This window comes from Nestor notabilis, unplaced genomic scaffold (genome assembly GCF_000696875.1).
Source record: "Nestor notabilis isolate BGI_N333 unplaced genomic scaffold, ASM69687v1 scaffold7597, whole genome shotgun sequence".
Classification (NCBI taxonomy): Eukaryota; Metazoa; Chordata; class Aves; order Psittaciformes; family Psittacidae; genus Nestor; species Nestor notabilis.
Genome location: NW_009937778.1, coordinates 72453 through 84589, shown reverse-complemented (window position 1 = coordinate 84589; position 12137 = coordinate 72453). Strand labels below are relative to the sequence as shown.

The 12137-nt window shown below is 38.6% G+C and overlaps 1 protein-coding gene across 1 annotated transcript; it reads left to right on the top strand.

The window, feature by feature from the left end:
- Positions 1 to 8331: 8331 nt before the first annotated feature.
- Positions 8332 to 9021, top strand: LOC104409199 (ephrin type-A receptor 6-like; the record flags this gene model as incomplete). The annotated part of the gene is made up of 1 exon (XM_010019001.1): positions 8332 to 9021. A coding segment is annotated over one exon (690 nt), but the record flags the coding sequence as incomplete, so codon positions are not given.
- Between the last annotated feature and the right edge of the window lie 3116 nt (positions 9022 to 12137).

Sequence of the window (12137 nt, the reverse complement as noted above, 5' to 3'; positions counted from 1 at the left end):
TCTGCTAGCATCAGCATTGTACAGTATTTTGTCATAGCAGAGGGACCCTGCAGCTGCTGGCAGCCTCTGCTGACTATGGCACAGAACTCTTAAAATTGGGTAGATCCAGCTCTGTTCTAGTAATAGATACCCGTAAACTGCTGTTTAAATGTTTTTATTATTATTTCTTCTGTAAAACAGAGGTCAGCAAACTATGACACAAGTTCCAGAGATGGTGCATAGGTAGATTTTGAAGGGCACACAGCGGGGTTGAGTGCTAAGAGCCTTAGTATCTTGAAAAGCATAGACTTTCTGCTCTCATGTTTCATTCAATTCGGAATACATTGGAAATGTTGCATTACACAGGGATAAGATGCCCCTGGAAAGGTCAGCAGCAGCACTTTTCACCACTGAATTGTGGCATCTTTCAACACCTGCTGAGGTTTTACTAGTGTGTCTCATTTAAAAAGTAAATCGTGATCTGGCACACTGTCCTTGCAGACCCTTGATGCAAGTCGTTTAGTCTTTTATAGTCCGTAACACATTCAGGGAAACAATGGTCTTGTTCCAGAGTCCTGAAGAGAATGGCATGTTATATGTTACTAGTTCACTTCAATTATGTATCATTTTATTATAAACAGTCTTCATGTGTACATGCATATGTGTGAATTATCTTTCCATTTTTCATATATTCATTTTTCTTTATGATCCCTTTTCTGAACATACTTTGTGTTCTCAAGATCTAGAATGGAAGAAAAGGTGCGTTATCATTTCTGGCTTCTGTTTATACTTTTTCTGCCATGGCCAGACAGCAGAAACATTATTCCATGAATAACTTTTTCGTTAGTGCATTATGATACTGCTGTCTAGATTCTGGTCAGTCAAATGGATTGAGTACCCTCAGTAGTTTGAGCCCTACACCAGGTTATGTTTTGAAATGTAAACCTGTTTCTCGGCATCTTGATCTTTTCCACTATATGCAAAAAGGTCCATGTTCAGGACCTGCAACTCTCTTTTCTTCTGGAATAGCCACAATGCACCTACAGAGCTTGAGCAGGCCTGTCATATTTTGCCTTCTGATCCCAAGGTCCTATGCTGGTTAATCTCCAAGTGCAATCAGTTGTTTCATATATCTGAAGTTTGTCATGCTTGGATTCCAAGGCTCATCCCCCAAATCTCACCAGATCCTACCTAGTCTTGCTGGCCTGAAGAAAACATTCAAATGAACTAGACCAGTTTCCAGAACAGAGTAATGTTGGATCATCTGGAACAGCTCATCCTCGTTGCTGTTCAGTATTCAGTGCTTCATGTAAATAACAGAAAAGGGAGTTGCTGTTTTGGATTTTCAATTTTGAGTCCATTAACAGCTTTCTGAATCATCCTGGCCACTTCAGCCATGGAGCAGCTGTTCCGTAGCTAAGACCTATTAACACTTGCTTTTAGTGAACACAGAATAATCTGACACTTTCTTTCCTGTATTTGCTTGTTTATATTTCCTTAGTTATCCTTTATTTACTATTTTAAAAAAGAATCTGATTTTGTCCTTCCCTTTTAATTGCATTTACATCTACAGATTTGATGAGAGGTTTGCCATTGAATGTCTCAGTCTGTGCCTATATGCTGCTGCTTATGTAGAAAACATATTTTTCTCTGAACTTGTGTTGTGATTGCAGTTGTACAGAGCCAGTCTAATGCATCTGGGCTGTATCAAAAGAAGCATGACCAGCAGGTCAAAGGAGGTGATCCTGCCCCTCTACTCTGCTCTTGTGAGAACTCACTTGGAGTATTGTGTCCAGTTCTGGTGTCCTCAACACAAAAAGGACATGGAGCTGCTGGAGCAAGTCCAGAGGAGGGCCACGAGGATGATAAGAGGACTGGAGCACCTCCCATATGAAGACAGGCTGAGAAAGTTGGGGCTGTTCAGCCTGGAAAAGAGAAGGCTGCGTGGAGACCTCAGAGCAGCCTTCCAGTATCTGAAGGGGGCCTACAAGGATGCTGGGGAGGGACTCTTCATTAGGGACTGTAGTGGTAGGACAAGAGGTAATGGGTTTAAACTTAAACAGGGGAACTTTAGGTTAGCTGTGAGGAAGAAGTTCTTCACAGTGAGGGTGGTGAGGCACTGGAATAGATTGCCCAAGGAAGTTGTGAATGCTCCAACCCTGGAGGAGTTTAAGGCCAGGCTGGACAGAGCCCTGGGTGACATAGTTTAGTGTGTGGTGTCCCTGCTCATGGCAGGGGGGTTGGGACTAGATGATCTTAAGGTCCTTTCCAACTCTAAGTATTCTATGGTTCTATGATTCTATGTTATATATTTATATGCATTCTCCAAGCAACTTTGAATCAGCTTGATTTAAATGTAAGACTATAACTAGTGTAATTGCTGTTTTATTTTGCAATCTATGTCAGCTTCTACTTGCTAGGCAATATATGAATAGCTTGAAGTTTGTCTGCTTTTTTTTCTTTCTCCCTTCTTTAAATAGGCACATTTCATAAGCTGAGTATTATCACTTTTGTTATTGGACTATGAAGGTCTGAGCATCTATTTTCATATACAGAATTGTAGTACTCAAAAAAGGTGGAGGCAAAGAAAGACGAGTTGGAGGTAATGGGGGAAAAATACTAAGTTAATACCTTTAATTTACAGTAATTCTATGGTTCTTTTTAATATTCTTTAATCTTCCCGGTTTCAGTGTCATGTTTTAAATGCCAGCTGTGTTTTAAAACGTTCTAAGCATGTTAATTGGAGAGAAGGTTTTTTCTGCAGTTCTGTAATGTAGTATAGCTGGTTTTGCTTAAATGTCACTACAGCAGCTAGATGTTTAAATCTGCATTTGCAGATGGCAGCCAGCAGCTGTGCATGCCAAGTGCAGGTCTTTCTCTATTGTTTCCTAGCTTAGACCTTTCTGATCTCATTTCTATGGAGATCATCTCACTGGAGATAGTATAAGGGAATTTGAAAAACTTTTAAAACTTTATTTTCATCATTCAGCTTGTTTCCATGGAAATGGGATCTAAAAGATTGTCAGTAGCGAACAGTTGAAAGCGAGGATTCACTGGTAGATTTCGTTAGATGACTCCCAGCTGAGAACTGCAAATACCGATGACCAAAATGAGTAATCAGCCATTTCTAAAAATGATGAAATAGAAGAACCAATTAAAATATTAGAAAAAAAAATACCATCTGCCTTCATTTATCCTCATTGGATGTCATAAATATGGAAATGCTTGCTTAACTGTTCTTGTACATGAGTTACATGGCCACACTTGTGACATTCTCCAGACTTTTTTAGGGTAGCAGCAGTTCTGTAAAACAAGCATAGTCCATCCTTTTGAATTATTAGGGACCCGACCTGTTCCAAGTGGACATCTGTGGACAGTGAGGGATATATGTCCGAAAATTGCATTGCTACAGTTCAGGTTCACTGATTTTTCAAATGCCTGCCTATGTTTTTGTGTAAGAAGTAGACAGCTGCATTTCCAAAACTACCTAGCTCACTGAAACCAAGAGAATAAACCAGGTCTCTGTAGCATGAACCTTACATATATTGTTCCTTGATTAGAAAGGAAATATTTCTTCTTTTGTCAGAGAGGTAAGAAAACTTATTACCATTGAGGACTTGCCTTTACAGATGTGTGTTCTTAGGAGGTAGTCAAATACAGAGTAGCTGAAGTCAACAGATCTTGTTACTCAATCTCCTATCTCATGTTCTTTTCAGGCACAACTTTTTCCTTCAGTTCTCTGTGTGGAAATCCAGTACTTATCCTTGTGTGTTTTGCTCAACAACAAAAGACTTGTGTAGAATATTTAACCCAGGGGTCCCATTGTGTACTTAATATACAGGTGTTTTGCATACTAAGTCTGCCACAAGCCTTTCTGATTCAGGAGTGAGCTAAGATACACTAGTTATGTATGTATAAGTGCAGAACCCTTCATTTGTAGAGAATTATCCTTTGGCTAAAAAGGATGAGAAAGGGAAGTGAACTTTCTAGCTTAGGATACATATGCAGCAAAATTTGTAAAGGCAGGTGGTTTCTTCCATTTCTTAAACCACTGGGTAAAGGCATGGGCCTGAGTAACCAGTGTCCTTACCTTTTCCTTTAAGTGACATATCAATAAAAAAGAATCTTGAGCTATGCTAAATGCTAAAACTGCCATCCTAGAATACCCAACTGCTGCTTGGTTCAGTGCCTGAATAACTGTTATCTAAAATTAAGAACACACTATTAATTCATCAATCAGTGTGACAACTTATGGGAAAAGTGTCTTTCACTACATGTGAAGTTGTCTAGATACCAGCTCATTATGAAGTAGACATTTTCAACTGCTTGAGATAACTACCCCTATTAATTGGAAAAGCTTCTAAATGTGTGATACACAAATAATATGTTGTAATGAATTCTTCAAGCACAAATAGGGCTGCTGCTAAACAGTGGGAATCTGCTCGGCCTTGCTTCTGTGCAAATGGCATTACTGAGATGCCAGAGTGGGAACCGAGAGGCTCAGGTAACATGGTGGAGAAGAGCCTGCAATGCAGGTCTCCACAAGGGAATAGATGCACTATTCCTGGCTCTGATGCAGTGCCATGACTGCTCTCTGCTGCCCAGAGACAGCACCTGAAAATGGAAGTCACAAAAAAGCTGTAGGGTTTATATGGAAACGTGCAACTTTAGATGCTGCCAGAGAGAGCTGGGAGGTGACAACTGGATGAGCTAATATCCTCACAGTCCTTTCTGTTCTCTGTTCGCCCTCTAAATCCAATGTTTGCGTATGGTTAGTACTAGGCAAATCATACCTATCATCAGTTGAACATCTCTCTTGAAGCAGTACAGTATGACGTCAAAGAGGCTAGCTGTGGTTTGAAGGTAAGTCAAGATTCAGAATTCGTTGAAATAAATGGTGTTTTCAGGGAAGTTACAGCTGCTTCCATCAGACTGAAACTGGTCCACTGTGTTTACTTCTCTGTAGCATGGTATCACTAAGACATTGTGTTAACAGGCAGTAATGTGTTTTAAAATAACATAAAATATGTGAAATGCAATCTCTTTTTGTTATGTTTATACAGCCTTTGGCAATACAACCTATTGAACTGTAGTAAATAGCTCTTGCTATTTTTGTGTATCTGTAGTGTTTGGTTTAAAATAAGAATAACAAAGCGGGAAACACTGAAAACAGATTTTAGTATTATATGTAACTAGAATAGACTTAAATTAGGTAATTTGCTCTTTATAGTGTTCTCTGTACAGCTGTTAAATATTGGTGAAGTTCTAAACTGAAACAGAAAGGTTGTAAAGTAGCTTGTGGAGATATGAAAACAGATGAGATTTTATCTAACGAAAATCTCAGAATTTGTAGCCTAATCTCATACTTTGTACTTGAATATGACAAGTAATCTTAAAATCTTCACTCTACCAATCTTCAAATTGCATGTTCTTCTATGTAAATGACATTTACTCCTCCTTTATGCCAAATGTGAAAGTAAAATGTGACCTTTTATTCATGCTGCTGTTGATTTCCATATTAAAATGGAATTTTGAAGTCTTTCTTCCAAACCATGTTTCTGACGTTTCTTCTTGCTAAGTCCCTGAACTCCAGTTCTAAGGATTAGCTTTGTGCTGCTGCTGCTTCCATCATTATCAGTGGTTTTCCTTGTTTGAAAGCAATGTAATTTAAGAAATTTTGGAAGTAATGCAGTGCACTGAGACACCAAGAGCCTTGCTTTGAAGTAAGTCTCAGCTTGTCAAAACTAGACAGCTGCTAACTTTCGTGCATGTCAGGTTAGGTATTTGGGGAAGAGCTACCACGTTCTTGTGCCAACATCACCAAAGAGATGCTTCTGTTAATCTGTTTTCAATGTGAATAGCTGTGCACAACTGAGATGTTTACAAATACTTTTAATTAATTAGGGGCTATAATATGAAATACACCCAAAAGAAGATGAGTGTGTATTTGATAATTTGTTTGGAGGTTGGTTTTCGGTTCTTGGTTTTTTTTTGTCTGTGCAGAATTTAGCTATTGCTTAACATTTCCTGGCTGTTCTTATCAGAAGGAAAAACCAACACTTACGCAAAATTAAAAGCAGATTGTATTTCACCCAAGAAGAATGTGTCCTTCTCAGAGACTATTACAGATTGAGTTCTGTTAGACTTCTCAGTAAATTACATTGTCATCTGGGGGAGGAGGAATTCACCTCATTTGCACTCAATATCCAGCACTAGTAATTAGGAGCACATGCCAATGAACTCAGAGTTGTTTTTATAAGCGTACCTTATACAGCATGTCTCAGTGCAATGGCTATGCTGAAAAGTCAGATGTTAATCTTTTCTGAAACTATTTTATGCGTATGATGATTAAGTTGTTACTTGTGTTAAACGTTTCTGCAAATGCCTTCTAAATGTTTTTCTTGCCCAATGCATGAATTCTTTATAAATTGAGACTTGTCAGCAGGCTATCTGGGGAGGTCAGTGGAAAGACACAGGCATGAAGCATGCAAGGTCTCCTTTCAGTGAACTGCTGTATTGCCCGTGTTTGATCAGTCCATCTTGTTTTATTCTTTAAACGAGTTACTGAAGTGCTGAGCCTTTACTTTCCTACAGAAGTAACAGATTTATGTTATTAACTACATGGTTAGTAGCTAACTTCAGGGCTTTAATTTTGAAGTTCAAATCAAGATATTTCTTCAAATTGAATATATAAATATTTCTGAAGAGAACTCCATGGTAAGGGAAGGATATGTTGGCGGGGGGTTTCTTGGTGGTTTTTTTTTTTTCCCCTGATAGTTTTAAAAGGCAGTGAGTGATGTGTTGAGGCTTTTTTGCTTCAAGTTAGTTTACTCTGGTTCTGAAAACTGCTCTCTTTTTAAAAAACTACATTGTCATCCCACCTACTACTCTTGTATTCTGTTTTTGATATGGTGGGCTTTTTGTTTGGCTGGTTTTGTGGGTTTGGGTTTTTTTTTGAGACCTCTCTGGAGCATGTAGCACATCCTTCTTTTAACGTAGCTTGACACGAATAAATGCGGATAACCTTTAGTGCTTCTCTTTTTGTTGTTTGGAGGTTTTGTTTGTGTGTATGGTTCTTGTTTTCTTTGGGTTTATGTGGGTGGTTTGTTTTCTTTTTTTGCACTGTGGTTATATTAGTGTATAATAGGAATTTGTGTAATAATGCTTAAACTTATAGTACATGTTTTTATATGTGATGAAAATGGTGGTATGCTCTCGGCTCGTGTAGCAAATACAGTAGAGGAAATGGGAATCAGCGGTTGAGAGACTTATCTGTTTTGTTTTTAAATAACCTCTTCCAATGAGGTTTTAAGGCTTGGAGCTGTGCATTTTAATTAATTTTATTTAAAAATTATTTTTGATATTTTAATCCTTCAGGGCTGTGGAATTTTGAATCAATTCAAGCTGTATGGGTTCGTGCTTGCCAAAAGGGAAGAGGCCTGGCCAGCTAGAGCATGAAAGTCCCCTTTTCTTTTCCTAAAGCTGAGATCTACTTGGGGTCTTATAATGCATACTACAGGGTAGGCTTCAATCATAATTCAAACCAATTTGGGGAGAATGTCATGAGAAGCCCTGTACTAATTAGCTCATCATCAATTTTGACCAAATCTGAATGCTGAAGAAGCAGCTTTGCTTTTTCTGAATGTGTTCAGAGGCCAGAAGCCCTTGGCTACATAAGAATCTCTTAAAAGTCAGCAGATTGTTTGCCTAGTATTTGCCATTGTCTGGCTATCATATAAGAAGTATGTTTTGTGATTCTTAGGATAAGACCTTCAGATGATGACATTGTTCTTTCTGTGATAGGAAGAATGACTATTTTTTTGGCAGACCTCCCAGGTGCATGCTGCAGTGACCAGGAATCCCAATCCTTTGATTGCATCTGGCAGCACTTAGAATTCCTTTTCCATGTGAATTCCAGAGACAATTTAGAATTAAGTTTTGAGGGGAGAGTAAAAAATTTCCTTCACTTCTGAACCATAAGGAAGAAAATTTATGCAGGCATCAACCATGATATGATACCTGTAATAGATTGGTTTTTTTCTTGAAGCAGACATAAGTGTAATACAGACCTTATGGACCCAGAAATGTAGCATCTCTGTAGATAAAGTTTCCATGCAATTGTGTAAAGCAGGACAACCTACACCAAACATCTCAGACCCACCAAACCAGAGTGGCTGTATCCCAACTGTCAGTTGCTGCAGGTGCCTGAGCTTTGGGAGTTGCCTGGGGGACTGTCAGAGCCAGCCCACCAGCATACCAAACAGGGCTGTTTAGCAAATTTTTTTTTGCATAGATGATTGAATAAGATGCCCAGGAACATTCTCAGGCTTAATAGATTCTTTTTCTTTTCAGTGGGATGCCATAACTGAAATGGATGAACACAATCGTCCCATTCATACTTACCAGGTATGTAATGTGATGGAACCAAACCAAAACAACTGGCTTCAAACAAACTGGATCTCCCGTGATGCTGCACAGAAAATTTACGTGGAAATGAAGTTTACCCTGAGGGACTGCAACAGTATTCCATGGGTACTGGGAACCTGCAAGGAAACTTTCAATCTCTACTACATGGAGTCAGATGAGTCTCATGGAGTAAAATTCAAACCCAACCAATACACTAAAATTGATACTATTGCAGCTGATGAGAGCTTTACCCAGATGGACTTGGGTGACCGCATTCTTAAACTCAACACAGAAGTTCGTGAGGTTGGGCCAATAAACAAGAAAGGATTTTATCTTGCTTTTCAGGACATCGGAGCATGCATTGCTTTGGTCTCAGTCCGTGTTTATTACAAGAAGTGCCCTTTCACGGTCCGTAATTTGGCTATGTTTCCTGATACCATTCCAAGGGTTGATTCTTCCTCTTTGGTGGAAGTACGGGGCTCCTGTGTGAAGAGCGCTGAGGAACGTGATACTCCAAAATTGTATTGTGGAGCAGATGGGGATTGGCTTGTGCCTCTGGGACGATGCATCTGCAGTGTAGGATATGAAGAAGTGGATGGTTCCTGCCATGGTAAGAAAATATTGCTTGGTTTTGTGGTTGGTTTTTTGAGGGTTTTTTTTGGGGTTTTGGTGGTCTTGGTTGTTTTTTTTCTTTTTCCCTTAAAAAGAAAAAATCTTGTCATGTTATATGCACAGCAAAGATCTCATATAGTGGAAATATGGCATCACATTTTCAAGGAATGCCTCTTGTGGAAAAATAAGCAGGGTTATTTGAAAGCAGTATATATTGTGGATTTCTAAGAAAACAGTTACTAAAGATGACTTTGATTTTGCCTAACTGTAGCTGCACACAAAGTACATGTGTATAGATCAGATAGTTACCTTGACTCCTGTAGCTATTGGAGATAAGTGCATGCTTTGGAGCAGGATTTCTCTACCATATTTTAGATTTCTATTGCAGGATGAGATGAGCAGTGCCTGAAAAAAAAATACTTCTTTTCCCTCTATATGCTTAAAAAAAGAATCTAGTCATAGCATCATAGGATTGTTTAGGTTGGAAAACACCTTTAAAATCGTAGTCCAACCATCAGTGTAACACTGCCAAGTCCACTGCTAAACCATGTGCCTAAGTGACACAACTGCATATTTTTTAAATACCTCCAGGGATAAGGATTCAGCCACTTCCCTGGGCAGCCTGATCCAGTGCTTAACAGTCCTTTTGGTGAAAAAATTTTCCTGCCCTGGGACAATTTGAGGCCATTTCCTCTTCGTCCTACTGCTTGTTTCCTGGGAGAAGAGATCAACACCCCCCTTACTACAACCTCCTTTCAGGGAGTTGTAGAAAACAATAAGGTCTCCCCTAACTACAAAGGGAAATGTGTTTTCTTCCCTTATCATCCCTTACTTTCATAGGTAGGACTGTGAACACATGCAGGAGCAAAAATGCATGTCTTCTGTGCGATCCAAGTGCTGTTGTGCCTCTTTGCCACTCTTAAAAGAGTGGTTGCATTTGTCAAACTTTGTGATATGTGGGTTTCATGCACAAATGGAAGTATTCAGATTACTTTTGTGCTGTTTAGAACATGAATACATTGCTAAAACTGTAAATGTTGTGTATACTTGAGTAAAGCCCAGGACTCTGAGACTTTATAGATTCAATTTAAGACTATTGTCCATGGATAATGTGCACATTGAGACTTATTTTCCACTTGCCAGGACTGCTGGGTAGGTGACAACCATAAAAGGCCTGTATCTTTTCACACTGCACAGTTTCTTAGGAGTTAGTTGTTGTGTTAGCTAAATTGTTGCTAAAGGATAAGTGTACTTTGTATGTTGTCTTTTACTGAATATAATAGTTTCATAGTGAGTTGACAATAAGGTACTTTTTTCTGTAGTAATGATTGTAGAGAAAGCCTCAGTAGCCACTGAGATAGCAGTCTCCTTTGGTTCAACATTCACTTTTTAGCAAGAAGGAAGAGAGAGAGTCCATATTCACAGATCACACAAGTGTCATTGCTGTTGCCCAAATATTTTGCTCTGCAGCTTCCAAGATTTGATGGTATTATGCAAGCTGCATGACAACCTGAGATAACATAGAACATTAAAAGCACACTATGTGTTGTAATCAGAAAATGAAATACACTTTGTCTGATCTTGCTGGCATTGATTATCAAAATATACTCATTGCAAAGATACAATTTTGACATTGCCATTACTGGAAGTGAGTATAATTTTCTACATAAGGTCAAAAGGTGTCTTTTTTAATGGATAAAGATTTTCTTCAAGACATTAACGCTCAATGAATTTCTGTCCATTACATGAGTCATAATCTAGAAATCTACATAAGCAATATAACCAGCAAAGTCCACAAGAAAACCTGTTAGGAAACTTCTCTGCTATGCATTGACTCCACTTTTTATTTCAATTGGTAGTCCAGTCTGCTGCTGAACAGGTACCTCCCAAGAGAAATGGAGCACCCAAAGCCATTAGTGTTTGCATATTCTTATCTATTTGACCCAAAAAACCCAAATTGCTGGTTTAGAAAATTATAATCTATTAGAGCTTCCATATGTGTTTTGAAATGATTTTCATAGGTGTCTGAAGTTGTCCATTTATATATCTTCAGTGTACTTTAATGTTAGTATTACCTTTTCTGTAATTTTTTCAGCATAGATTTTTCTGGCATTCCTTCATGAGCGTCATGCTTAAGTCAAGCCTAAACCTATAATATACTTCCAGAAGTAAAGAGCAGCAATTTAATTTCACTAGTGCCTGTTCTCCATCTCTTGTGATTAAAGCGTGAATTGGGAGGGTTACTGTCAGGGTGGCCATGTTTCCCTTTGTGCTAAAGCTGCTGGTGGAGACATATGCTTGGACAGCCAGGAATGCATTTTTACAGTGTGATTGTTTTAAGCATTATGAACTGAACTGAGATCACTGCCTATGTTGGTAGCAATCTTTCAGAGAACAGAAATGCCCTGTTTTGAGACTTTGCTTCTTGGCTGAGATGTGAATTGGAAATTAAGAGTTTAAAAGATTTGTCACTTGTCGGTACATCCTGAACTATTTTATATCCATTAAATTGTAAGATGCCTGAACACTGCTAACTTGCTAAAGTAAAAAATTGGAAAATTTAGCTTGGTTTTGGGGGATAGGCTGGGGGAAGGAGAAACTGCTACATTTAAGTTTGATAAAAAGCCCTGAGATGCATTTATACAGTCTTCATGTCTTCTAGGTCCCTTGCCCAAATCCTAACCAAAGCCTTTCTGTCCCTGCTATTCCACTGCTGGAGTTACAAATCCGAGTCTTGGAAGTATTTGATGCCATACTGTCAGTGCTTCTTGTAGACACACTCTGTGACATATTGAAAACTGATCACTGTTTCTTTCTTCTGCATGAAAATAACTTCCAAAGTAATAATTTTGTATTTGGAAATCTGTTCTGGCAAGTAAGCAGGTGGTGGGCAATACTTGCTAACACTTGAATATTTTTTCTTATTTGCGAATGGTGTCAGACATTAAGTTATACACCAGCACATATCTCAGTTGAGGAATAATAAGCTCTTCATGGTAACTATGGCTTATCTGTCACAGAATTTAAAAAGTAAATTTCTATGTGATATTTGCAGGGATACACAGTCTCTATTCAGTAGTAAGCATGGCATAAGGAATTATATTCTGCCTTTGTCATTGCTAGCAGTTTCACAAAGGAGC